At 45.1% G+C, this 24,826-nt stretch overlaps 1 protein-coding gene across 2 annotated transcripts in view; it reads right to left on the bottom strand.

The window, feature by feature from the left end:
• WIF1 (Wnt inhibitory factor 1) overlaps positions 1-24,826 on the bottom strand; it is a 291,963-nt gene that overhangs the window by 57,761 nt on the left and 209,376 nt on the right. For both annotated transcript variants that reach the window (XM_078655873.1, XM_078655872.1), the window contains exons 5-7: positions 23,789-23,884; positions 17,320-17,415; positions 9,214-9,309 (exon numbers count right to left, since the gene is read on the bottom strand). In XM_078655873.1, the coding sequence (XP_078511999.1) occupies positions 9,214-9,309; positions 17,320-17,415; positions 23,789-23,884 (288 nt within the window). The remainder of the gene's footprint in view (positions 1-9,213; positions 9,310-17,319; positions 17,416-23,788; positions 23,885-24,826) is intronic.

The following is a 24,826-nucleotide window of genomic DNA, read 5'->3' as shown; positions in this document are numbered from 1 at the left end:
AGCAGAGCAGACCCCGCTGGCGCAGCCCCGCCTTTCCTGACGCGCTGAGAACGAGACGCTGCTTTCTCCTGCCGAGAAATCCAGCTCCGGCGCTTCCGGGTAGCCCTCGCAGGCAGCCTGGAATATCGAGACCAGAGACGAGAGATACCATCCCTCATCCATCCTAGATTCCAGGTACAGAACTGAATAACCCCTCACAGAGAATTCTTTAGTCAGTCACTTGGCAAAACAAACTTAACTTAAACTGTAACTTTCTATTCCCGCCCACGCATTAGACTTAGGTCAGGTACACGGGGTAGGCGTAGTTAGAAACACCAGTTGAGTACGATTAGTCAAATGTATATGTGTATGTAATATATCTTATTCATTTTAAACCTTCATATGGCTTAGAAACCATATCAATGTTTTTACAGTATTATTTTATACTTCTGCCTTTAATGTATGCACTTTACTTAACCATAAGTATTGCAATAATATCGATCCATTTCTCTTGTATGAGAAAAGAGACTGATCAATAAATAACATCTTTTATTGAACATGCCCGTCTCTTCCTTTTCTCTACAATCTGATGAGACTAAGAATGCACGTACTGACTGAGTAAAATAAATTGCCTTTTGTTTTCACACGACTCTCGAGATACACTCTTGATTAGGGGAGAGCAAAGTTGTCATGTTCTATGGTTGTCAGAAACTAAATCCCTTCTTGTCTATCCAGGGAGGTTCAACTCCTCCTTGCCTATTCGAGAAAGTTTCTAGTGAACTCTGAGCTAGCTGGCAAACCCAAAACTTTAAGTCTAATATCGACAGTAGTAGACCTAGTTAACGTCTGGTCTAGGCCTATACTATTGAAGGTATTATTCCAATGCGCAGAGCCTATTGGGATAATAGGAACTACACTACACCAGCAGAGCGCGGAGTTGGCCAAACTCCGCAAACTCACCTGGTGGAGTGGAGTTCTCCACCCATCCTTAGCTTTTTCACATCGAGCATCGGTGAAGAAATTTTCATCCGCGTCGACGGATCAGTCGTCTCGAAGGTTTGACTTTTTCTTCGCGCCCTCTTGATCTAATGGGATTGTTGAGATTTTTGGCATTATGCCAACATCAGCATCTCTAGGTTGGGAACCGTGGGTCTCCTTAACTCTCGGCTGACCTTCGGTCAATGTTTTCTTTGATGCCGAGGCTTCCTTGCGGGTACTTTTTGTCCGAGGATTTAGGCTCTGGACCTTTCGGTGGTTTTGTTACCTTATAGATCTTCTTTTCAGCATTCCTCACCCATTTCTTTTCCACCTGCTTCTTTTTGGTGCCGGTTTCAAGGAGTTTGACAGGTGACCCTCCGTATGCTATCTTAGCCTCCTCGACATTGCCGTCATCATCGCTGGACAGTCCCAGGTCTTTAAGTATTTGTGGCTTGTGAGTGCTGGCCATGGTGGTCTCTGTCTTTGGTGTACCTTCAGGGTCTCTGGTACGAAAGCAGTGAAGGCTTCGCAGTCCTCGTCACGGTGGTCCTTCAGAAGACAGAGGTGGCAGACCTCATGGGGGTCTCTCTGCACAAATTTGTGGTGGCAGTTTGGCATAATTTAAAGAGAGAAGTTTCCATGTACTCTACTCTTCCTCATTCTCCGACTATGTGGTTGGTAATGGTGAGTCCCCCATCGGAGAGGAGAGGGAAGGGTCCCCTTCTTTCTTGTTGTCTTCTCATTCATGGTCTTTGGTGATTCAACGATTTTTCATTAAAATGTTTGAGTTTTCTTCAAAAACAGTCAGAGCTCCTCCATAGCTTCCAGACCCAATGGTGGAAAGAAGAATCTGAAGATGGTAAGTATGCACAGGAACATCCAGTGGTGCTGTCTGGCATCACACAGGGAATGGGCATACCACCACATCATTGCAGACAACACCCAACAAGCATTGCTAAATGCAGAAAAATATAATACATCTTATAGAAATGGAGGAAAAGTAAGTGGCAAGCACAGGAACCAATGAAAGCTAAGAAAGAGAGGGGGCTTGATGGAAGCTCATTTTAAGTTTATATTAAAATCATTAGATTTTAAAAATACAGCACAAGCGCAGTGCAGGCAAAACCTAAAAAGAAGAAAAATATAAAAAAGGCAATGCCAAACCTGGCAGAATAATGCACAGCATGTGACTCCAGAAAAACCTTACCTGGTATAGTGTGCTTAATTTCTTTTTTAAGCCTGTCTGTAGATTTAATTGGATTTCATTATAGTCTATCCATCCTTGAAGCTTTTCAAGCAACTGGCAACAAAAAAAATATTCTAGGGGGCTCATAGGCCTATTATTAGCAGGATTTTCTCTAGAACCATTTTTAAGGATGAGGCTTATATTAGCCTCGCCCCGACTCCCCTCAACCCTCCCCTTCAGTTTTGTGGTATTTAGGGTCCAGTTACAATAGCATTAGATAATGTGTTAATGCATGGGGCCCAGAAATCTGGTAATATAAGGTAAAGGTCGCATGGTATCTTGTCCAGGCCAGTTGCCTTCAATGGGAGCGTGCCTTTAATGCTTGAACAGTATCTTTCAGAACAATACTAAGAGGCTCAGGACTGGCAGCAGTATGTATGATTTCAGGCAAGCATACATCTGTAACATCTGGAAGTGAGGGTTACATGACACCGATCCTAAGGCTTGCGGTTATCATTTATGTAACCTGAGTGATACCTCTGCTTTAAGAAGCACACATCTGTAACATCTGCAAAATCTTGTAGAGAGTACCATGACACCGGTCGTATACTTGATCCATTTTTAGGTCGAAGCCTGGCGTTCACTGCGCAAGCAGTGTCATGCAGGCGAGAAATTTTGATCTCCAGTATGGGGCTTTAACCCGCCTCTCTCTTCCATTGGCTAGCTCCATAAATGGAGGCTAGCCATTGGAAGAGAGATGTGGCAATCATTCTCGGAGCAGATTCGTGGGCGTTCCTGTGTTTTTTTAAGCTCCGCCCACTTTGCCGTGTTTGTTTCGTCATGAAGAGATGGGCGTTTCCTTTTTTTTTCCCATGATGTTTGCGGACGGCATTTTTTTCATGGAGCTGGGGCGGGCGGGTCGTGAGTTGGAAGCTCGCCGCGGCATCAGTAGGTAAAGTCGCCCGTATTTTGAAAACAGCCTCGCGCTGCCCTCCGACAAGCTCAGCAAGATCCAGACCCTCAAGCTGGCTGCGCGCTACATCGACTTCCTCTACCAGGTGCTGCAGAGCGACGAGCTCGACTCCAAGATGGACAGCTGCAGCTATGTGGCCCACGAGCGGATCAGCTACGCCTTCTCGGTCTGGATGATGGAGGGCACCTGGTCCCTCTCCATGCTCGTAAACTGTGTATCTTTTTCAACTTTAGATTTCTTTGTTTTGGTTTTATGTTATGTAATAATTTACATTGGTTTCTAAAATACGAATATAATGTGCAATATTTCATTTCTTAATTTGTGGTGTTTGCTTCGGTGCAGGAGAGGTGAGGGAGGGGCGGGTGGTAGTGAAGGTGGGGGGGGCGTGTACAGTCGCTTCTCTGACCCGTGGCAGTGAGGCCGCCCCGAGGTCAGTAACACAAGGTCAAAGATTCGGGGACACTAAAGTGGGAAGACATCAAAGGGTTAAAGTGCAGTGTTACCAATGTTTGTTTCTGATGTTAGGGATACATCTAAGCCTTTCTACTTCCGTGTCGCCTGACACGTCTCTCTGTAATTGGATCCTCGGCGCTCGTCTCTCCTCTGATGGGGTCCGTGTATAGCTGCTGAATGAATGTGAAACAGTCCGATGTTGGTCGTAGCGCTTTGTGACATGACCGCCAGAGCCGTCTTTGCGACCCGGGTCTTTCCTCTGTGCCAGTCCGAACCTGGGTGGAGGAGTCGGAGGATTACACGTCACGTGTACAATGCAACAAGGGCATTACTGGTGAATAACGCCCGCAAGCTCAGGGCTGCCTCGCCTCACCCAGTGCTTCGAGTGCGCCTCCTGCGGTGGGTTAGGGGACTCCCATAGCTGCCGTTCAGTGTAATTACCAGTGACATTCAACGACTATGAGTGACGCTTTCTCACGAGCAAAAGCAAGACCTGAAGAGGAGGGAAACCTACAATTATCAGAAATGACACCCATTTGAGCAACGAGAATCTCTAGGCAGATCTAAAAACGTCTGCAAAGCACCAGCTCGTCATGGGCGTTACCTGCGCTACGCGGATGACGAGCTGGCTTTGTCACAAACCGCGCATTTTTGAAATTCCAGCGCACAGCGGGAAAACGCGGTAGCGCGGTAGAGGTTAACTTCTACCGTGGGAGCGCAGTCGTTGTGGGTGTGTGGGGCTCTGTGTGTGTGTGGGGGGGGGGCTCTGTGTGTGTGGGGGGACTCTGTGTGTGTGTGTGGGTCTGTGTTTTTGTGTGTGGCATTTACGACAGTTTAAGCTATTGGCATTGTAAATGACAATGCCATTTATTTATCTGTTTTCAAAACCAACACAAATAAACATTTTTTCATTTACAATGCCAATAGCTCTAACTTTTGCGAAGGCGAGACCGTTGCATTGTAAATGCTTGTTTTGTTAAGATGTCTTGCTTTACTGAGAAATGAAGGAAGGCTGCTTGAAGGAAAATCCTCAGTGGTATAGATTTGCATTTGTAATATTTTCATCAATTTTTTTTCTATTTTACTTCAACTAATTTTAAAAGCATTAAGCATGATTTTATCTGGTAAGTGTACTATACTGACGAATGCTCCTAATCCTACAGTAAATTTTTTTATATATTTCCCCGTTGGGTCAAGAATGAAACATCTCTCAGACTATTTGTGCTCGCAGCCTTACACAGTATGCTTTTGTCCAAAAACAGCACATATGCAATAACCCTTGTGAGCGCAGTCTTCAATTTTTGTAAATCCAAACATTACCTTTGAGGTGGAGTGGCATGCGTAATGGAAACTCATATTTACTGTGAATGGCCATGGAGCATGTTTCTGAATTATGGGGCACATAATTTGAGACCCCACACTAAAAATGTCATTTCCTGTGTCCCACTCATGTTGAATTTTAAATCAAGTCCAGAGCTAGGACTCACTTGACAATGTATGCGCTATCTCTTGAGACCATTGTTTTCTCATTGCGGGTGAATGGCCCACCCATTGCTTCCCATTGGTTGGCTTCACTGTCACTCTCATTTGCTTTCTTTTGTTTGGTCAGCTGCCATATGCTTCCTTCCTTTTCATGTGTTTGTCCCTCCCCTGGAGCATGGATGCATTACTTGGAGAAGTGTGGCTCACTGGTTAGAGGAGGCAGACCCTGAAGCAGAGGTCAGACCCGGGACCAGGGTTCAATTCCCGACGCGGCAGGGTCTTGAGCCCAAATATCCACGGACTCGATAATTCTCGCTTCGGTGCCTACTTGCATCACGGGTTCACACTCTGCAGCTCTGGGCATTAGCCTGCTTAATCTCCACTATGGCCCCCCTGCGGCGGGATGCCTGGCTTTCACCTTGGGGAAGCCAGGACGGGTTCCCAAGGCAAGCGCCGAGATGCCTACGGGTAATCGAGCGCTATATAAGAACGCATAATAATAATAATAATAACTTGTGTCTTTCCGTTGCTCTTTTCTTAGGTGCTAGTTTTTTCTTGCGTTTAAACACTCTACCAGAGTGTGTCTTTTTCATCTGCCTCCCTTGTATACTTCTACTCATCCGTGTCCACCCTTCCTCCCTCACTTTCTCCCCTTGTTGGGGAAAGATCTCATATTCTTACTCTGGAGTCCCAGTGACTCCTCTGAGAGAGTCAAGGGAACCGCCCACAGCTGAGGCATTGTATGGTGCCCCTTATCAAAGCACTCCGTCTCCCCTTGTTGGGGAAGGATCCAGTAGGTAGACCTTGGAGTCTTAGAGACCCCTCTGAGAGAATCAACCACGTAAAGCACCCTCCCCTCTCTTTTCATGCTCTCTCTCACCCTCCCCTACCGCTTTCCCTCTTTCATTCTTGGTCTACTTCCCCTGCTCCTATCCCCTCCCCCCTTAATCTCTCCCGTTGCCTGCTACGCCCCCTAGCCCTCTGTCCCTTTTGCCCTTTAACTAAGCACTCCTTCTCCCCTTGTTGGTTAAAGATCCAACTACTTATACTCTGGAGTCTCAGTGATCCCTCTGAGAGAGTCACCAGCGCTAAGGGAGCCACTCACAGTCGAGGCATGGTATGGCGCCCCTTGCCAAAGCCCTCCCTCTCCCCTTTTTGTGGAAGGATCCAGTAGGTAGGCCTTGGAGTCTCAGAGACCCCTCTGAGTGAGTCCACTATGTAATGGGAGCCTCTTGCATCTGAGTTGGGGGAATGATACCACTTCCCCTGGGATCACAGCTTACTGGACTTTGTACGCAGCTTTTACTCGTCTACCGGTTTGTGCCCCCATCACCCTCCCCCCTCTTCTTTCATGCTGTGTCTCTCACCGGCCGGGGCCTACAACAAGAGACGCAGGAAGCACATGAGAGAGGCAACCGGAGGTACAAGGTCACGGCGAGACAACACGTAGAGAAGCCGGTAAGACAGTGAGATCAGGAACGCCTATACCCAGCTATGGCCAGAGGTTCAGGTTGAGACCGGGGATGCGACGGGGTTTGCAGGGAATCTATCCTTGGGACAAGTCCTGAAGGCCTGTGGAGGGGCAAGATAGCCTAAGTGCATAGAGCAGCATCAGAAGCCCTTCACTTGAATGTATTGATACTCAGTAGTCTGCTGAAGGGCACCATTGGAGTGGTGAGTCTTGGGTCACATGCGACATTCCATATTGGGGCCCGAACAGGATCATTAGAAGCACACAGGACCTGGTCCCTAGCTGGGGTTTAATCCACTGAGGGAAGAATAGCTCATGCCCCCCCTTGCCGGAAGGAGGTTTCTAGGACACTGCCTGTATGACCAGTCAGCCACCATGACCAAGATAGCTGCTCGGACGGATGGACAGAGGAGAGCTTGGAAGATGCTTGGTTGAAGAGGGGACCGAAGTATCCAAAGAAGGTTCCCTAACCCCAAAGGCCCGAGTTGTTAAATGACCCATAGACGGCGCAAAATGGCAGAGAGCGAATGGAGCCACCATTTTGTTTCTTGTCCTCTCCCTCGGTCCGTTGGACTTCATCCTGCTGACCCTCAGACATTGCCGCAGACTTTGGATGCAGCTTTTACTCGTCTACCGGTTTGTGCCCCGTCACCCTCTCCCCTCTTCTTTCATGCTGTGTCTCTCCCCCTCCCCCTCCTTCATTCACTGTCTACTTCTCCTGTTCCTACCCCCTTCCCCTGAATCGCTCCCCTTGCTTGCTTTCTCCCTTATGCATATGCCCTTATTGTTTGTCTCGACTGAACAAGTAACTATGTAGCTGTGCTCTAATAATTGTGTAACCTTTGTAACGATGTAACCTGCAACAATGGTCTAATACACATGTAAAGCGCTCTGATACCTCCGGGTCTAGCCAGCGCTATATAAAACATTTTAAAAAATTTAAAAATCTGTGTTGCTTGACCCCACCTGATGCAAATGAAAACACACCTCATTTTACAAACAGTAATCAATCACAGAAATGTCAAACTATATAGCACACACAAATTTCAACATTGTCAAGTGTTATATCACACAGAAATGTTTATGCGTCGCTTCGGTGGTTTATAGTTGATTAATCCACCTACCTGTGATTAATCATTTCTTTGATTGATTACTGTTTGTAAAATAAGGTGGTTTTTTTTGCGTACCAAGATCAGAGAGTAATTAGTATTACTAATTTTTCTTCCTTATATCTGAGATAAACAAGGATTTGTCTAACAGACAAAGATTGAGAAATGTGTTTCACTCAGATGCAACCAGATAGGATATCGTTTTAATATTGTTTTTAACATTGTTTAACATATGGTGATGATATATCTTATGTATAATGCTTTAAGAGAACTTTGAAATGAAAGTGGGAATTTTTTTGTATCAGGGTACAAAATATAATTATATGAACTGTATTTTTATTGTTTTCTGACAAATAAAGGGAGACGTTTTTGCATCAATCGGGATTCAGTGTATAGATAATGATATGGTTGAGAGGTGTTTGAATGTTTCCCCACAATAAGACGTATAGTGTCGTACAAACAAGAGTGTTCTTACAAAAGGAAGCGTTTTTTTGTTGTGTTTGTCTACTTGGATACACTCCGATACAATATTTTCACCTAACATGTGGCTCAGCTGTCATTTACTGTGATCTAAATTGACCTAGTCTCATCACACCACGTTCATCATGGCAGATTGGGAACAAAGCAACTCTGGACTCGATACTGCGCCGGCTGCATCCCTTGCTACCCCTCCACCATAGCCCATTTAGCCGCCCTTAACTATTAATGAAGAGAATCTATTGGTAGTGTGTTTATTACATACTTATTTAGTTATTCGTGTATTTATTCATATATGTATGCAGTTTTATATGGCGCGAACTCGACCAGGTGGTTTTGGATCGCTTTACATTAGCATCAGTTACATTACACAAGTTCACGTTCATTTTGTAGGCAAGAGGGCTTGTGTAATGCAACTGGTGCTAATGTAAAGCGCTCAAATAACTTCATGTATGTATCTGAATAAATACACAGATCGTCTTTAGATATAGAACTCAAACCACGTGGAAGAGGAAATATAAAGGATCGTTCAGATGGAACGTCAAATCAATGCTGTGGGTTTTCGTGTCGCACATCCACGTTGAAACTGACACCTCCTATCAAAAGCTAATTCACTATCGCCTGCAGTGCGGAAACACAGGCCATTCTGCGGTGACTCCGCACGCGGTGCCAGAGGTACGGGCGCGCAAACCTGCCCTTTGAATTAAAGAGTTTGAAAGTCGGCCTGGCTGTGCAAAGGGAGCGCCTGGCACCAGCCAGCCCTGGCCACCGGTGCCTTCATCTCGTCTTCAGTGGAGTGAGATGGCTCGCCTCTGTGTTTGATCAGTGGGCCAACAGCTGACTCGGAAAGTGTGCCAGCCGGCCGGGCTTCAAAGCAGGCCTTCCCATTGATTTGGGATAACATGTGTGGCTGGCTTTGATGCCAAACCTCTGAAAATGGTCAAATCCTTTGATCTCCTGGACAAACGCTTTGAAGCAACGGTGTGAATAGGGAGTAAGACTTTAAACCAACACAGACACATGTCACCCGAGTCCACGAGTACACACGGGAGCGCGCGCAGGCAGAGGTCAAGGGGAAGAAGGGAAAGTGGGAAGCGGCACTCACTTGTCTCGCACTGCTCTCCCTCGAAGCCGGGGGTGCAAACACACTTTCTGGGGTAAAAGCAGGTCCCGCCATTCAAACAGGTTGCTGTGCAGTTTGCTGTAAATAAAACAAAACACACATATTTAATAAAAGAAGGGGGAATTCTTTTTAAAGCACCTTGTACTTATGATCATGCGAAGGACACTGCGTTCTTTTCTCCTTTTACACCCCCTGTCCTCCCGAACGTCCTGGCAATTTACAAATCTTTCGACGAGAATATCAGTAAATAATAATTATCACACCCGATGTATCACGTTTGGAATATCAAAACGCTAAGTTGATTGATCTGCCCGGATTTGAACCCCCAGGACTCATGATACACACAGATATCAGCTGCAGGTGCATTCACAGCGTTAACTTTACGTTTTTAATAACAGAAAATAAATAGAGCTGTTATTGTTTTTTCACGTATTTCCATTTATTTCTGTATTTGGTGCCTTACATGGTTTCAAATAAAAATCGACTAGGAGCAAGCCCTTTACATTCATCCCTATATTGTTGTAACACGCTGACTTTGCGAAAATTTGCATTGAAACTAGATGCATAGGAAAGGATCTCACGCCGTGGTGCTGGAGTGCCAAATTCACTAAACCAGTGCTCTGCTGTTTGTGAGGCCGCTCCTGGCACATATTGCGGGTAGGGGCTGAGGATCTAACTTGCTACCGCACTTGGGAGGCAGGTGCAGAGCCACTGAAATACTCACCGCCACACTAATCATCAAATGCTTGACGACAGGTTTCCACCTGTGAACCACAAATCACATCGTCCCCACAGCATCTCAGCAGATTCGAGAAAGCATGTCCAAAACATGTCCTCAGATCTCGGAGAGCAGCTCCACATTTTTAATTAGCATACTGAAGGCAACTCCACAATTCAGACACCCAGCTGATCCCAGCTGATCCTCTCCCTGACCAACGACCCCGCCGCCGCCAGAGCCAACCTGCACGAAGGGATGAGAGATGTAGCCGAATGGATGACGACCAGCCGCCTGAAACTGAACTCAGACAAGACGGAGGTCCTCATCCTGGGCTCCTCGCCCTCCTCCTGGGACGACTCCTGGTGGCCCCCCGCCCTGGGCACCGCACCCAAACCGACAGACCACGCACGCAACCTGGGCTTCATCCTGGACTCCTCCCTCTCCATGACCAGACAAGTCAACGCCGTCTCCTCGTCATGCTTCAACATCCTACGCATGCTACGGAAGATCTTCTGGTGGATCCCCACCGAGACCAGGAAGACTGTCACCCAGGCCCTCGTCACCAGCCGACTGGACTACGGCAACGCCCTCTATGCCGGAACCACCGCCAAGCTCCAGAAGAGACTCCAGCGGATCCAGAACGCCTCAGCCAGACTCATCCTCGACATCCCACGAAACAGCCACATCTCCGGACATCTGAGAGACCTGCACTGGCTCCCCGTCAACAAAAGAATCACCTTCCGTCTCCTCACCCACGCACACAAAGCCCTACACGACCAAGGCCCGAGCTACCTCAACAACCGAATCAACTTCTACACTCCCAAGCGCCACCTCAGATCAACCAGCCACGCCCTCGCCGCCGTCCCCCGCATCCGGAGAGCGACAACAGGAGGAAGGTCCTTCTCCTACCTGGCCGCCAAGACCTGGAACTCACTCCCGACCGACCTGCGCCTGACCCAAGACCATCTCTCCTTCAGGAAGAAGCTCAAGACCTGGCTGTTCGAGCAGTAACGGCACCCCCCCCCTCCTAGCGCCTTGAGACCCTACGGGTGAGTAGTGCGCTCTATAAATGACTTGATTGATTGATTGATTAATTGCCTCTCCACAGTCTGAACCAGCATATCGACAGCGTCGCAACAGTCCTGAGGATGCCCAGAGGGTCCTCACAGTTGTTTGATAGCATGTCTCTGGCATCTTCATAGTTCTTAGAGAGCATGGCCACCGCATCTTCAAAGTCCAGCAAAAGCATGTTCCCATTTTCACACATCAAAGGGAGCTTGGGTGCCTGAGATAGCTTGTCATCGGTATCCTAAAGTTCTTAGGGAGCATGCCTAAAGTATCTCCATCGTTCTGAGGAGCAGCTCCACAACATCTCCATATTTCTCAGAAAGCATTGTCTACCACCCCTCACCGGCTCTAGTGTGCATGTCCTGTCATCTCCAATACTTAGCGTAAGAATGCCCATGACACTTCCACCTTTATGGAAGATCATCTCCAAAGCTTCTTTAAAATTCAGACAGAGCATGGCATTGGCATCACTACAGTTCTGAAACATTGCATACATCACAACTACAGATTTAAGATAACATGCATCTCTATGTCCTACCAGAGTATGCACCCAAGAAACACAAATTTAGTACAAAGTATGCCCAAACAATCTCCACAGGGTTGAGAGAGCATTCCCACAGAAACATGACCGCTCTGGGAAAGCATGCCCACAACCCCTAATTTTTCATGACTACAGCAATCTAACTGTCCTGGTAGTGTCTGTTAGGTGCATGCCCACAGCAAAGACGGCACAAGGAATCTCTACAGGATCCGGATGGCACGGTCTCACCATTTACACACATGGGTGATAGCGGGCCAGATGTACGACCATTTGGTTTTGCGTCTCGCAAATTACAAAAAATTGTGAGTCGCAATATGCGAGTCGCAAAAGCAAATATACAACAGTGTCAGAGATACTGTTAGCGATTTCCAATGGGGTCGCAAAGTGCGAGGCTCATGAATATTAATGAGCCAATCGCAATTTGCAACCCCATTGGGAATGGCTGGCCCTCCCTGGGCTGGTGGCCTGCTGGGCTCAGCAGATCTCCATGTCTGGGACTGCTTTTAACCCCTTCGACGCTCATGACGAGCTGGGCTCGTCATGCAGTAGCCTCCCAGCACGCTCATGACGAGCCCAGCTCGTCATGAATAATGGGTTTTTAAAAAACTCAGCGCAGGAGCGGACCTCATCGAGCACCGATGTGGTTAAATAAAGCAAGATTTTTTTTTAAATGCAGCCTGTTTTCCTTAAAGGAAAACAGGATGAATTTTAAAACAAAAAGGAAACGTTTTTGTTTCATTTTTTAAGGGCAGGCAGTGGTCCCTGGGTCCCTGGGACCACTGCCTGCCCTTAAAAAATATTTTCCCATGCATTCCCAAAGGGGAAGGGGTTGCCTAGGGACCCCTTCCTGTTTGTGAATACTTTACCACCTACTTGAAGTAGGTGGTAAATTGCAACTGTTTTGCGACCGCATTTGTGATTGCAAAACAGTCATACATAGGGCTCAGACTCACTATTAGGAAGGGATGCCCTTGAAATGCCCCTTCCTAATAGCGAATCGAAAATCCTAATTAGCGCGTCGCAAATAAATTGTGACTTGTTAATTAGGGTTTGTACATGGCCCTTAGGTACTTTTACATGCGCAATCGGGTCGCAAACCCGTTTGCACATGCAAAAATACATCGTACATCTCACTCAGCATGTCCAAAGCATCCTCAGAGTTCTAAACGATTCTTTCTGACAACATCTCAACATTTCTACGAATACATGCATGCAGAACCACAATCTCTAAAGGAGGATGACCATGTGGTCTCTGCATGACTTAAAAAACATTCTGAAAACACCTTCACAATCCTGCACAGTTCTTGGAGAGCATGTCCTCAACATCTCCACAGTTCCTAGAAAGCTTTTTCCTAACATCAACACTGTTGTGAGACCAAAAGCCCAAGGCATCTCCCAGACCTGGAAGAGTGTGCCTATGAGAGCTCCACACTGAGGAACATGTCCAGAGCACTTCCACAGTTCGGAGACAGCATGCTGACCCAGAGGTTGACAGTCGCCAGGGGACAAGTCCAAAGCTTCTCCATGACTCTGACAGTTCATTCCCAACAGAATCTTGACAGTTCTCAAGGAGTATGCCTACTGTACTGCAACAGGTTTCGAGAGTAAGCCTGCAGCATTTCCATAGTTTTGAGTCTGCATACCCACTATATCTTAGTAGCGTTCCTCATTCCACAGTTTTTGCTGCTTCTAAGTGCTGAAATAACAGGCTTTATTACTACTCAATTCATGTTTTAATAATTGTATTGATCCATGAAAAAGCACCATACTAAAGTAGTCTACAAAAATACATTACAAGATAACAAGCTAAAGGTTCGGCAATGCTGCTTCATGCTCCCGAAAAGAAACCACATACTTTTCTCTTGCATGCTTCACCACATTAGAACACCTAGATATTAGTACTCACCGAAGTAGAAAGTGGATAACTTTCTCTCCGTGATAAAAAAAATCTCTGTCACCTCAGAAACATTACACTTGATGCTCCAACCCTAAGAAGGAAGGAACATTTCCAGAAGACCATCATTCAATTACAAACTCTTCTATATCTAGTCGTAACAATGGTGTTCTAACTGGAGCCATGTAGGGTATCCAGAACCTCCTCTACAGAATGTAATCCCAAAAGTCATGGGTGGCCTCAGGTTGGGTGAAACTGATTTGACTCCTTTTTTAGCTCATACTCAGCCTAGATGGGAACCACATGAGGTCTCAAAACCTTTTGCAAGTACATCTTTCTTCAACATTGAGCTGCTGCAGCTCTTGTCTCTTCTCTAATGTTGAGTGCCTCGGGTCTTGAAACAAGTGTACCCACTGGCCAGGAAAGGGAAAGTCGGGATTCTTGGCAGTAGTTCTGGTGAGCAACTCTGTTCTTTTCACTAGAAAGTTCCTCTAGCAGAGACCCCACTCCAGCATCACCTCACAGAGGGTCCTTAGAGGGGATCCTGTTAATCCTCAGGACCTCTATGTGTTGTTTTAGACTAATACTGCATCCAATTGAAAGGTTTCAATTGTTGTCTTCTTTTTGCACTGGTGTGGCACATCCAAAGATTCTCAGGTTGGTGCCTCTTGTTGCATTCACTAGATGCTCCATCTTGTTTTCCAGCAACAACAAGGTGATGAATCGAATGCTTGAATTAATTCAGTCACTGGCAATGCTCAGCGTGGTATTCCAGTCCATCGTTTTTCCGCCACCATGCCACTCTGGACAAAAGACCACCTTATGCAAATCAGTACCAGTCCTGCTCCTCATGGGAACAATCTGTCTTAAGCTGCTGGGCAAACCCCCTCCTGAAGGAACCGCAAACAATTTGCGACCGGTTTCAACCTACTTATGTACCATCAGTGTGTTATAGCTTGACTCCTATGGCACAGTGAGCAAAGCACACATTTCTGGGCATACACATTGCACTTGGGGTTTAAAAAGCAGCAACAACAAGGTGAAGGATAAAATGCTTGAATTAATCTCAGCCACTACAATCGCTCAGGTCTGCATTCTAGTCCATCATTTTTCACCCAATAAGCCACTCTAGGCAGATCAGAAACCACCCTGGAAACAGTTTGTCCCAAAGTGCCAGGTAAGGCTCTCTCCAGAAGGCACCACAAGCAACACCAGACCGGTTTTGACCTACGTGGATCTCATAAGTGAGGTATAGCTCGAGTCCTATGGCATACTGAGCATGGGACCCGTGTCTGGGCATACCTGTTGCATTTAGAGCATAAACTGCAATAACAATAAGGTGATCCATCTAAAGCTTGTCTTCTAAGCATGATATGCACATGATGACATATTACTGCAAAACATATAATTATCTTGATTCTTCTCTGTCTTCCATCGCTCCCTTGGTTAAGGTTACAACTCTCTTGTATTGGTTGCTAATATCTACCTCAATATCCCCAATCTGGTCTTTATGTCTTCCAGAGACCTGTGCTCTGAGACAATTTTCCTGTCATCTTGACTGTTGGAATTTTGCAGCCCATCCATCACGGTCAACAGTGCCACCTTCCATAGTGTCAAAGTCCCTCTATGGAAACCAGGCTTTCCTGATCCTCCCTAGTTGCTTCCTTTGAGCTTGAGGCGTTGGGGATACACAAAATCTCACTTGCCTTTCACCTTTTTGTGCTTTACCTCCTTTGTCCTGTTATTCTCTCTTGTATGACCCGTGCTGGGACCTATTGTCAGTCACATATAAAGATGCCTGAGAGACTCAGCATCAAACTTCTCCTTCCTCCAGTACGTAATCATCCAGCAGGGCTCCTCAGTGTAATTGGGCACACTCCGCTTCTTCACTTTGGCTAATGCCCAGGCTATCACCACCACCACACGGTGGTTGGTTACTGGGTAAAACCTCTGGGTCGCCCCTGCCAGCACCACAGATTATTATTGCTCAGCAATTGCCATCTTGGAGCTCCTGCAGTGGAGGGGAATGGCAAAACTCCACTCAACACCCATTGAAATGCTCATTCTCCACCTGGGTGCCCTTTTGTGTGGATTAAGCCATTGACATTCTTTGAAAATTTTCTGGATAACGTTAGTGATTATCCAGAAGAGTTATCTCACTCAGTTGGAGCAAGGGGTATGGCTTAGTCAGTGTGATCAGGATGAATGTCAAATTTCCCACTAAAAAAGAGACAGGCCATAAGGGGGGATGTGTGAGGTGACCATGGTTTTGGAAAGACTGCTCCTATGAGGCATGGGGTCAGTACTGATTTGAAATATGTGGGCCTCAGTCTAGAATGGAGCAGTGACCGATTAATTATGGCTTGAGCGAGTGCATGTGGTTAGATTATATGCAATTATCCCATCACCTTTTGTGTGTTTGATTGCCAGGAAACCTAATGTTGGTGCTGATTTTCAAGCGGCCTACTACCACTGTTTGTGCTTTCTAAAAGGTAGTATATTTGCATCCATTCAAGAGTACTTCTCTGGGTGCAAATATATTACTTTTTTGGTAAAACCATCACTACATACATTTAAGGTTCCAATTCAAACAATGAGCAATCAGGGCCGGACTGGCCGTAGCGGGCACCGCACATTTAACTGCTGGGCCACCAGGGACGAGGACGGTTTTGGGGCCCTGGGGGGCCGTTTTTGTTAAAGGGACGTTTTTGCAGCATAGCTGCAATATCGACCACTGTAACAAAATCATCCGAAACCGGCACTGGCAAATAGCTCCGCCACACCTCCAACCCCCTGGGGTTCAGCCGAACACTTTGCCAGGGACAGTTTTGGATCCCAGTCCGGCCCTGTGAACAATGTAAAACCACTAAGTTAGATGAGAAAAACCAACACAGACATAACAGACCCCATTCAGGGCCCCCAGACCCAACAAACAAGCCAAGAATGCATGTATTTGTACGGTGTCACACCCCAAGTACCCCATTGAAGCTATGCCCCTAGTTGAAGCACGCTGATATGTTAGTAAATTGGCATGATGTTCTAAATGGTTACGGTCTAAGGGCCTGAATCACAAAAGTGACTTACACTTTTGAATAATTTACAGTTTTGAGCAAGTTTACTACTTTTTGGTATTCACAACTCAGATTGTAAATTTATTACAAAGGTGTATGTTACATGTCTACATCCCCTGTGTATAGCAATTGGCTTACTCTTGTGTGGGTTGGTGACGTCCCTTGCTAACCTCCTCCCTGACCCTTTACAAACCCCTCTTACTCCTTCCTCATACCATCACGCTCAGTAGTAATTCTGCCCCTTTTTTCCACCCACTCCCTTCAGTCTCTCACTTATTTACTACTAAAACGTATACTTCAGTGTGCGAAGACTCTGCAGTCAGGCGGAGATCACACACAGTATAGATAATGTGGAGGCATAAACTCTGCACACATTTTGGGAATAGCTCTTTGTCGTACATTTTGTAGTATTACAAAACGTACAAAAAAGTGCAGTTTGTGAATCAAGACGAAAGATTTGTGAATGTTCAAGACTCATAACGTGTGAACCTATACAAGTCACGTGTTGCATTGCATATGATTAATTATCATTAACAACTGCTGGTGGTATAGATATGATGATTGAATAACACCAGATACCTGACCTAGACCGGTATGCACTCATAAGAAACAGGAATACATAAATTATAAAAGAGCCAGAGTCCTGATGTTAAACAGCCAATCATTCACACACATTGTTTAATAACATTGACATAATTGCTGGGATGCTGGGAGTGTGCATTCAAGATGTTTTGAAACATGGGATCATTTTGAAAACCTGAGATTTTTTAGGCAGCCTTGTGCCAAATGTGCATACCTTTGTCACAGTTGACGCCATAGTATCCAGGTGGACAGATGCACAAACCAGGAGAGACGCAGAGACCACCGTTCATACACCGGGGTGCACAGAGAGCTACAGAGGAGGGAAAACAGCACATATTACAGTGGATCCCCACATCTCTTAAATTGTGAGCCAGTTCTTATTACTTCATGAATACTTCCAACTCTTTTCCCCTCTCCAGTTTGCATTTCATGCTCTCTTTTCTTCCACCCAATCAGCTACATCCACCTAGGAAAATTGGGCTTGTGGCACACGTCAAAGAGAAAGTTGACATCCATGAAGGTAGGGTTGATATGTCCAACAACAACACGGCTGAAAAAATGTACTCTACTTTAAAAAAATGTAAGCATTGTTTCTACTGAATTTCACATGCATCCTTACTATATTGCAATTGCATTGAATAGACCTTTAATTCCCATCTGTTTTCTTTTAAGTATTGGTAGTAATTATTGGTCCGAATGACTCGTCTGTGGGCTTTTCATTTTTATTAAGAATATTGAAAGATTGCTTTAGACCCAATTTTCCTCCACTTTTTGATGCCATTATTCACAATTTCGTTTGCCATGGATTTGCTTGCCCTCTCATATGGAATGTTAAAGTGGGGTGACCTGCCCTATTCTTTTACTTTCTGACCAACCATTGTCATGCATTAATCTTCCTGGTGCACCGAGATTTACTACAGGTGGACTACGATTAGGCTGTGCCTTTGAGAGTAACACTAAGATGACCGCTGAGGTTCTCAAGCCCTGGGTAAAATTAAATGTCCGATGAGATTCGGTCTTCTTAGAAGTTTATAATGGATCCAAATCCCCAGGTGATCTCATCATGTCATATGAACTGTAACATGAGAGGGAGGACTCATCCCATATTACATAATGGTACCCAAACATTGATTAAGTTTCCCTTGCATGTTAAAGGTAATTAGTGAGAATGGGTTGCTATTTAAAAAAAATCTTTTTTATGGACTTTACATTTTGGTAATATTAAAACTATGTTACATTACAGTTTGCTCATGGATGAAATACATAATTCACTCTTTGAGATATTTCATAATTAGCATCAATGATGTCACCAACTGAAGCAGAACACTATTCATGACAATCAAGCACTGCATAAGCCCCTGCTGAACCCACCTATTCCTCACTCCACACAAAAGTGCAATGCCATCAACCACTTCTTCGGTGAAAACATATAGAGGATTCAACAGCATGTTGATAACATCAATCCTGCTTCAAATCTTACACTCACCTAAAGAATCCCACAATTGTCAGTCTTCAAAACCCTGTCTCTCTCAGATTTGGCTGACATACTTAACTCCCTCAAAGCAACCTCTTATGAAGATGATGAATTACCACTGTCCTTAATCAAAGCTAGAGCTTGAAATGTTCTCTTACCCCTTCTTACCATTGTCAATTCCTCCCTCACTCAAGGCATCTTCCCAGAAAAAGGCCAGATCCTCCCACTCCTAAAGATACCTACAATAGACCCTGATGAACTAACCAACTATTTGGCACAATTCCTGTTACTTGCCAAGAACTATAAACAAGATACGTTACGAACCTGGTTCAATGACATGATGCTTGACAGCTTCGAACACCAACTTTTACAGAATTCCAAATCTTTAGGATCACCCTGGACACCAACCTCACCCTCGAGGAACAAAGCTGGCCTGGTAGCAGCCCTTTATTCTAAAGAAAATAAAAATATCACTTCTGTAAAGCGACCTCAGAATTGTTGTTCAAGTACTTATACTTGTCCATCTGAATGATGGTAATGCCCTACAATGGCCAGCCTGACTCCACATGGATGCCCCTTAGGGCACCCTACACACTGCGGCATGTCTTATCCAGAGCCTCAAGAAAGAACTATCATCACACCATCCCGATCCTGACGGAACTCCATTGGCTCCTTCTGCCGACCCACATCATCTTCAAAACCAGCTGCATCATTTACAAAGCTATCATGACCAGCACTCCTGCTTATCTTGCTTTAGTGAATCTTGTCACAACCACAGCTAGGACATCAGACTACAGACTCCAATATCTACAGAACATTACATCACAATGCATTAACCATCCACAACCCAGGTCCCTCTCCTCCTATTGAATTTATCATTCTCTTTGACTATGTACAGCACTTCACTGCCCTTGGGCTTAATTCATACTACAGAATGCTGGGTCTGGTGGCTTAGTGGACTAATGCGTCCATTGTAGGGGCCTGTATTCGACCACAGGCTCAAATCCCAGTGAGTCCACTCAGTCTTTCAACCTTTTGAACACGATACAATGAGTACCATTGCGTTGGGTAACAATAAACACCTGTTATTCCGCGCCAAAATACCTTCGGGTGAAGACGAGCATTACAATACATGTTATGTTAGAAATGCCATATACACATACATAACATTGTGCCAGCTATGTTTTAACTGTAAGAACCGAAAGCACAACAATTAGTGAAAAAAGTGAAAAGCAACTGATAGAACCAACATATAAACCAGCTTAAGTCACAGCTCCTCAATGTTCCTGTAGTTCAGGGTTGCCTAAACTGTAGCTCAAGATATAATGGTGGGTTACGAGCCAATTATTGAGGGTCGCAAAACTCCAAGCAATAAATAAAGATGTCTTTAAATTCTGTATTTATCTGGTCACATTTGCTGTGCTTCAAAGACAGAGTACAAATGTCAGGCTATGTCTTCTGACAAATTGCTGCTATTTTTTCAGCTTGGAGGTTTGTGTATACACACCCCTCTCACTTTGCAGTCAGTGAAAAAACATGTCAAGTGAATTCTGTGACAATCCTGATGGGGACATGGACTGTGGAAGGAAAGTTTGTAGGATGACATTTGTTTGTAACAAACAATAACATTTAAATACCTCTAAATGAAATGTACACATTCATCAGAGAAGCAAAAATGAAGCACTTTTTTTTGTAATTTTGCAGTGCAATGGAAATAAATATTTTAATAGGATCAAAACAAATCAAGACACTTTATTTAGTATTGTACAAATGTTAAATAGTCACTGAAACCCATTTTACCCACATTATCATCTGTCCAATATAGTTTTATCAGTAAAACTGTATGTCTGTGCAAAGGTAGAGGCCATTTCTATGGAACAATTGCCCACCCTATGCCCATTAAAGCTAGCTGTGTCACAAAAGTTTGTCGTTCTGAAAATTGGGCCATGGTTTAAAAAAGTTTGGGAAGCACTGCTGTAGTGTGTGTTCATCTATCCTCCCACCTTTAGGGTTTTTTTGGTTACAGTTGGTGTTTTGCGAACCATCAGTTCATAGTGAGTGTAAAGGAGCGAGCTTGTGGAATGTTAGGATGTCCACTACTATATCTCTGGAATTTTTATGAAGTCCCAATTCTGCATTGTTCCTGACCTTCCCGTCTGTTTGCTCACCTTTCTTATGGTTGCCATTTTTTGTTTTTACCTAGCGTTTTTTTGCCATTAGCCAGCAGGAGATGATAAGGGCCTTTGTCGTGTTCCACAGCAATGTTAACTTCTTTTTAACAAGTTCCAAAGATGGGTCAATGAACTTACATTTGTTTTTTAAGTGTTTGGTGCTTGAGTAGGCCTGTTGCTTCATATTGTGGCTGCAATTGTTACTGCTGCCATTACTTTTGCCATGCACGCTGCCTGTAGGGAGGGGGCACTGTCACTCATCTCACAACCCACTGCAATTGAGCTGCAAGGAAGTATCCTTCTATATTCGGAATTCCCAGCCCTAAATCAATCAATCATGGGTTTTAAAGCGTACTACTCACTCATGAGGGTCTCAAGGTGCTGGGGGGGGGAGGGAAGGTCGAGCAGCTCCGTAAATCAATCAAAGAGCCAGGTCTTGAGGTCCTTTCTGAATTTGTGCAGTGTCCGGCTTCATCGGATGCGGAGCAGGAGTTTGTTGCAGGTCTTGGCCGCCAGGTAGGAGAAGGATCTGCCACCTGCTCTGGCCCTGTGGATGTGGGATATCGTGGATAGGGCGAGGTCGGCAGAGCGGAGGCATCTTTTTGGGACGTGGGAGGAGAGTCACTTGTTGAGGTATTGGGGTCCGGTGTTATGGAGGGATTTGTAGGTGTGTGTGAACAATTTGAAGGTTACTCTTCTTTTGACGGCGAGCCAGTGGAGGTTGCAGAGGTGTTGGGAAATGTGGTCATGTCGTGGGACGTCGAGGATAAGTCTGTCTGTGACGTTCTGGATGGTCTGCAGTTTGTGGAGGAGTTTTTTGTTGATTCCGTAGAGGGCGCTTCTGTAGTTCAGTCTGCTGGTGATGAGTGCATGGGTGACGTTCTTCCTGGCGTTGGAGGAGCCCTCCCATTATTACTGGTGTTTTCAGTTTGGTCAGGCTACCCACTTCATCTCGTTTCTCCATATGAGGTGGTGATGGAGCTCTTGGCAGGGGCGGATATCTTTCCACGTTGTCCTCTGCATACCCCATGGCTTCTACCCATTCCCACACTTCCACTGGGTCAGTAAAAAAAAGTATTATTTACTGTCTCTGTACACTTGTAGCTTTGCAGGTAAAAGTAGCATATATGTGAGGTGGATGCTTGGTAACGTCCTTTTCACTGCAGTGAACAGCCCCTTTTGCTGTTGCACTGCCATGCTATAATATTGCAACATGTATACTTTTGCTCCTTCTTCTATCAGCAGCCCTCTCAGCCTTGCTTCTTGGGGGATATTGACCCTGTCTTGGCAGTTTAACACTTTGGTTGTAATGGGTCTGAAGGCACACCCTGCAGAGATGGTGAGACTGGACCCTAGGTATCCTCACTAATGTGAAGAATCATGACAAGGGCTTTGGTGCCAACTTCTATCTGGCCCTTTCTTCTAGGTATAGTTCCATACGTGGTCCTGTCAGTCATTCTGGCAGGCCAGTGATGCGTATGTTGTTCCTCCTTGCCTGTATTAGCATCTTCATTTTGGTTTTTCAGGTTCATACCTCTCTAGCACATCTACCAGCTGTTTCTAGAGGTCGCCTTTGCAGGTTCCATTACTGACATTTTGATTTCAGCTGACAGCCTATCCAACACATTTCTATGATAAGCCTGGAAAAGGTCGAGATCAAGCACCAGAGTGTCTATCTCAACTTCTAGTGCCCGCTGGGAGTCATGGACCGCTGCCAGGATCTTGTCTATCCTATCGAAGGAATCGTTCCGCATTGTGCCCGATGTATCATCTCCCATGGGGGAAGGGCTTAATTTTCCTGTCTGTAGGACATACTTGCATGGGCAACATCGAGTGGGTCTTTCTGTGCTTGCCCATTATGTCCCTGGGCAGAGCTCACACACTGTCACCAATATTTGCAGGCTATGGTGACTGTATGTATGGTTTCCTCTCATGGCACCTGCCCACACAGTGCCATGCTTATGTCCTCCAATGACCAAAACCAATGCTGCGTTGCAATTGTGGTCAAATACTGCAGTTGTAACTGGCCACCCAAGACAAGATACTAGCATAAACTGGGATAGGCACAAACTAACTGGAAACAAAGAGGCAATGACACATACACACACTGGTGTAGGCAGGCTCCGTCATGCAAGTACAATAGTTAGACATGGGCCACAAATCCTGTTAATCATACGCAAACTGGAACAGGAAGGCACACAAGTCTGACAGATCAGAGAGACACTGTGTACATACTGAGACAGGGAGACACTGAAACTCTTGCCAGGACAGGCTACGACACCCATTTTTTTCTAATAGGATATCAGGAAGGAGAGGCCATTCAACACCAACAAATATTTTCTTCCATCCAGGAAACCACAACATCCAACACTTTTCAATCCCAAACACACTACCCAACACAAACACACGGAATCGAACTGCGGTACCGTTCTAGCATGCTTTGAGTTCACCTAGTGGGAGAGGCACACTAAACAAAACTTTTTTTACAAAAAGTGAGTGCCTCATGTTGCAGCATGCTTGATTGTTGGAATTGGTAGCTATGAATTTACCACCTTCAACTTGAAAGCACGAACAGGCTCTTGTTGTCATCTAGGCTAAATATTGCCTGTTCCCATTCTAATAGGCATTTACAACGCTGACAATGCCGCTTTCAGGTGGTTATCATAGCACAAGTAATAGGTCCCATTTTAGACTGCTCACCCCATGTTTCAAAAGCCAAAAGACCTTAAATCAGTGTTGGATTTTACCACTAACTCAAATTCTTTACCCACTACTCCCGACACGGACAAACAACTGAAAACGTTACCATGATCTCTGTATTTGTGACTTATGGTCACCCTAGGAAATAAATCACCCGTATGAAAGATTGCTGACTAAGCATCTTGGATAGGGAGTTATACAAAATAAGCGGCCTTGAGTTCTTTAGAGTTTGTGGTGTTGGATTTTTTTATTGTTTTAATTTTAAGTGTAAAGTACTATCCTGCCTTCCATCCTATTTAGTACTGTAGTAAACATTTCAATAAAATACAGAGCATTACCTTTCTCACAGTGGGGGCCATAAAATCCATCAGGACACTCGCACACGTGCCTGTTGTTGCAGAAGCCTCCATTTCTACACCCACCGGGGCACTTTGCTGTATAAAGAAGAAACACAGAAATTTGAATTAGGAGAACGCAGAATCCTACAGCAGCCAACTAGTGCATCTGTGGGCCCTGGCAAGACATCTGAAGTGTCATGATGAAAATGACAAGGACCTGTGCAATCTATAATAATGGTCCCAGATATTTTCACCAATCACATTTTAGTTTTACAATCTTAAGCATGACAACTACATCCCTCACCCTAGCCACAAAAAACTTGCAGTTTTTATGACACTAGAGTTCTGGCCTACTGCTGATGTCTGAGGCCTTGGCTAGGGAAACTGGCAAGGAGCACACAAAGCAGCTCTGTCGAATGCTTAATTTAATAAAACAAAATATTATTAAGTGACAAATGCCCTTGTCAGGGGGCCACTGCAGCTTGCACACCCTATTGAAGCATCAAAACATGAAGTGCAGTAAAGTCTGACAGAGTGGAGTGGAGTAATGTAGCGTAGAGTGGAGTGGCATAGAGTGCAGTAAAGTGTCATAGGGTGGAGGGAAGTAGAGTGGAGTATAGTGTCGAAGAGTGGAATAGCTTGGAATGGAGTGTTGCAGAGTGGAGTGGAGTGTCATAGAGTAGAGTGTCGTAGAGTGGCCTTGAGTGGAGTGGTCTAGAGTGGAGTAGAGTTTCATAGAGTGGGGTAGAGTTTTGTGGATTAGAGTGTTGTGGAATGGAGTAGTGTAAAGTGAAGTATGCCAGGTGTGGTAGCTCACTGCCACCACAGACAACACATTTTCAACTGAAATGACCATTACATTTGCACACACTGTTTTAAAGGTACAATAACTGTACAGTGCACAAACAATAATGTGAGTAAATGGCATCACCTAGTTTACTGATTTGTTTTGATTGTACTAAAATATTTGTTTCTGCCACATATGATAGTTATAAAAAAGTGGCTAATTTGTGCTTTACTAATTCTGATAGATTCTGA

This window comes from Lissotriton helveticus, chromosome 1_1 (genome assembly GCF_964261635.1).
Source record: "Lissotriton helveticus chromosome 1_1, aLisHel1.1, whole genome shotgun sequence".
Classification (NCBI taxonomy): domain Eukaryota; kingdom Metazoa; phylum Chordata; class Amphibia; order Caudata; family Salamandridae; genus Lissotriton; species Lissotriton helveticus.
The sequence above is the reverse complement of the archived record's forward strand: the minus strand, read 5'-3'. Positions and strand labels throughout refer to the sequence as shown.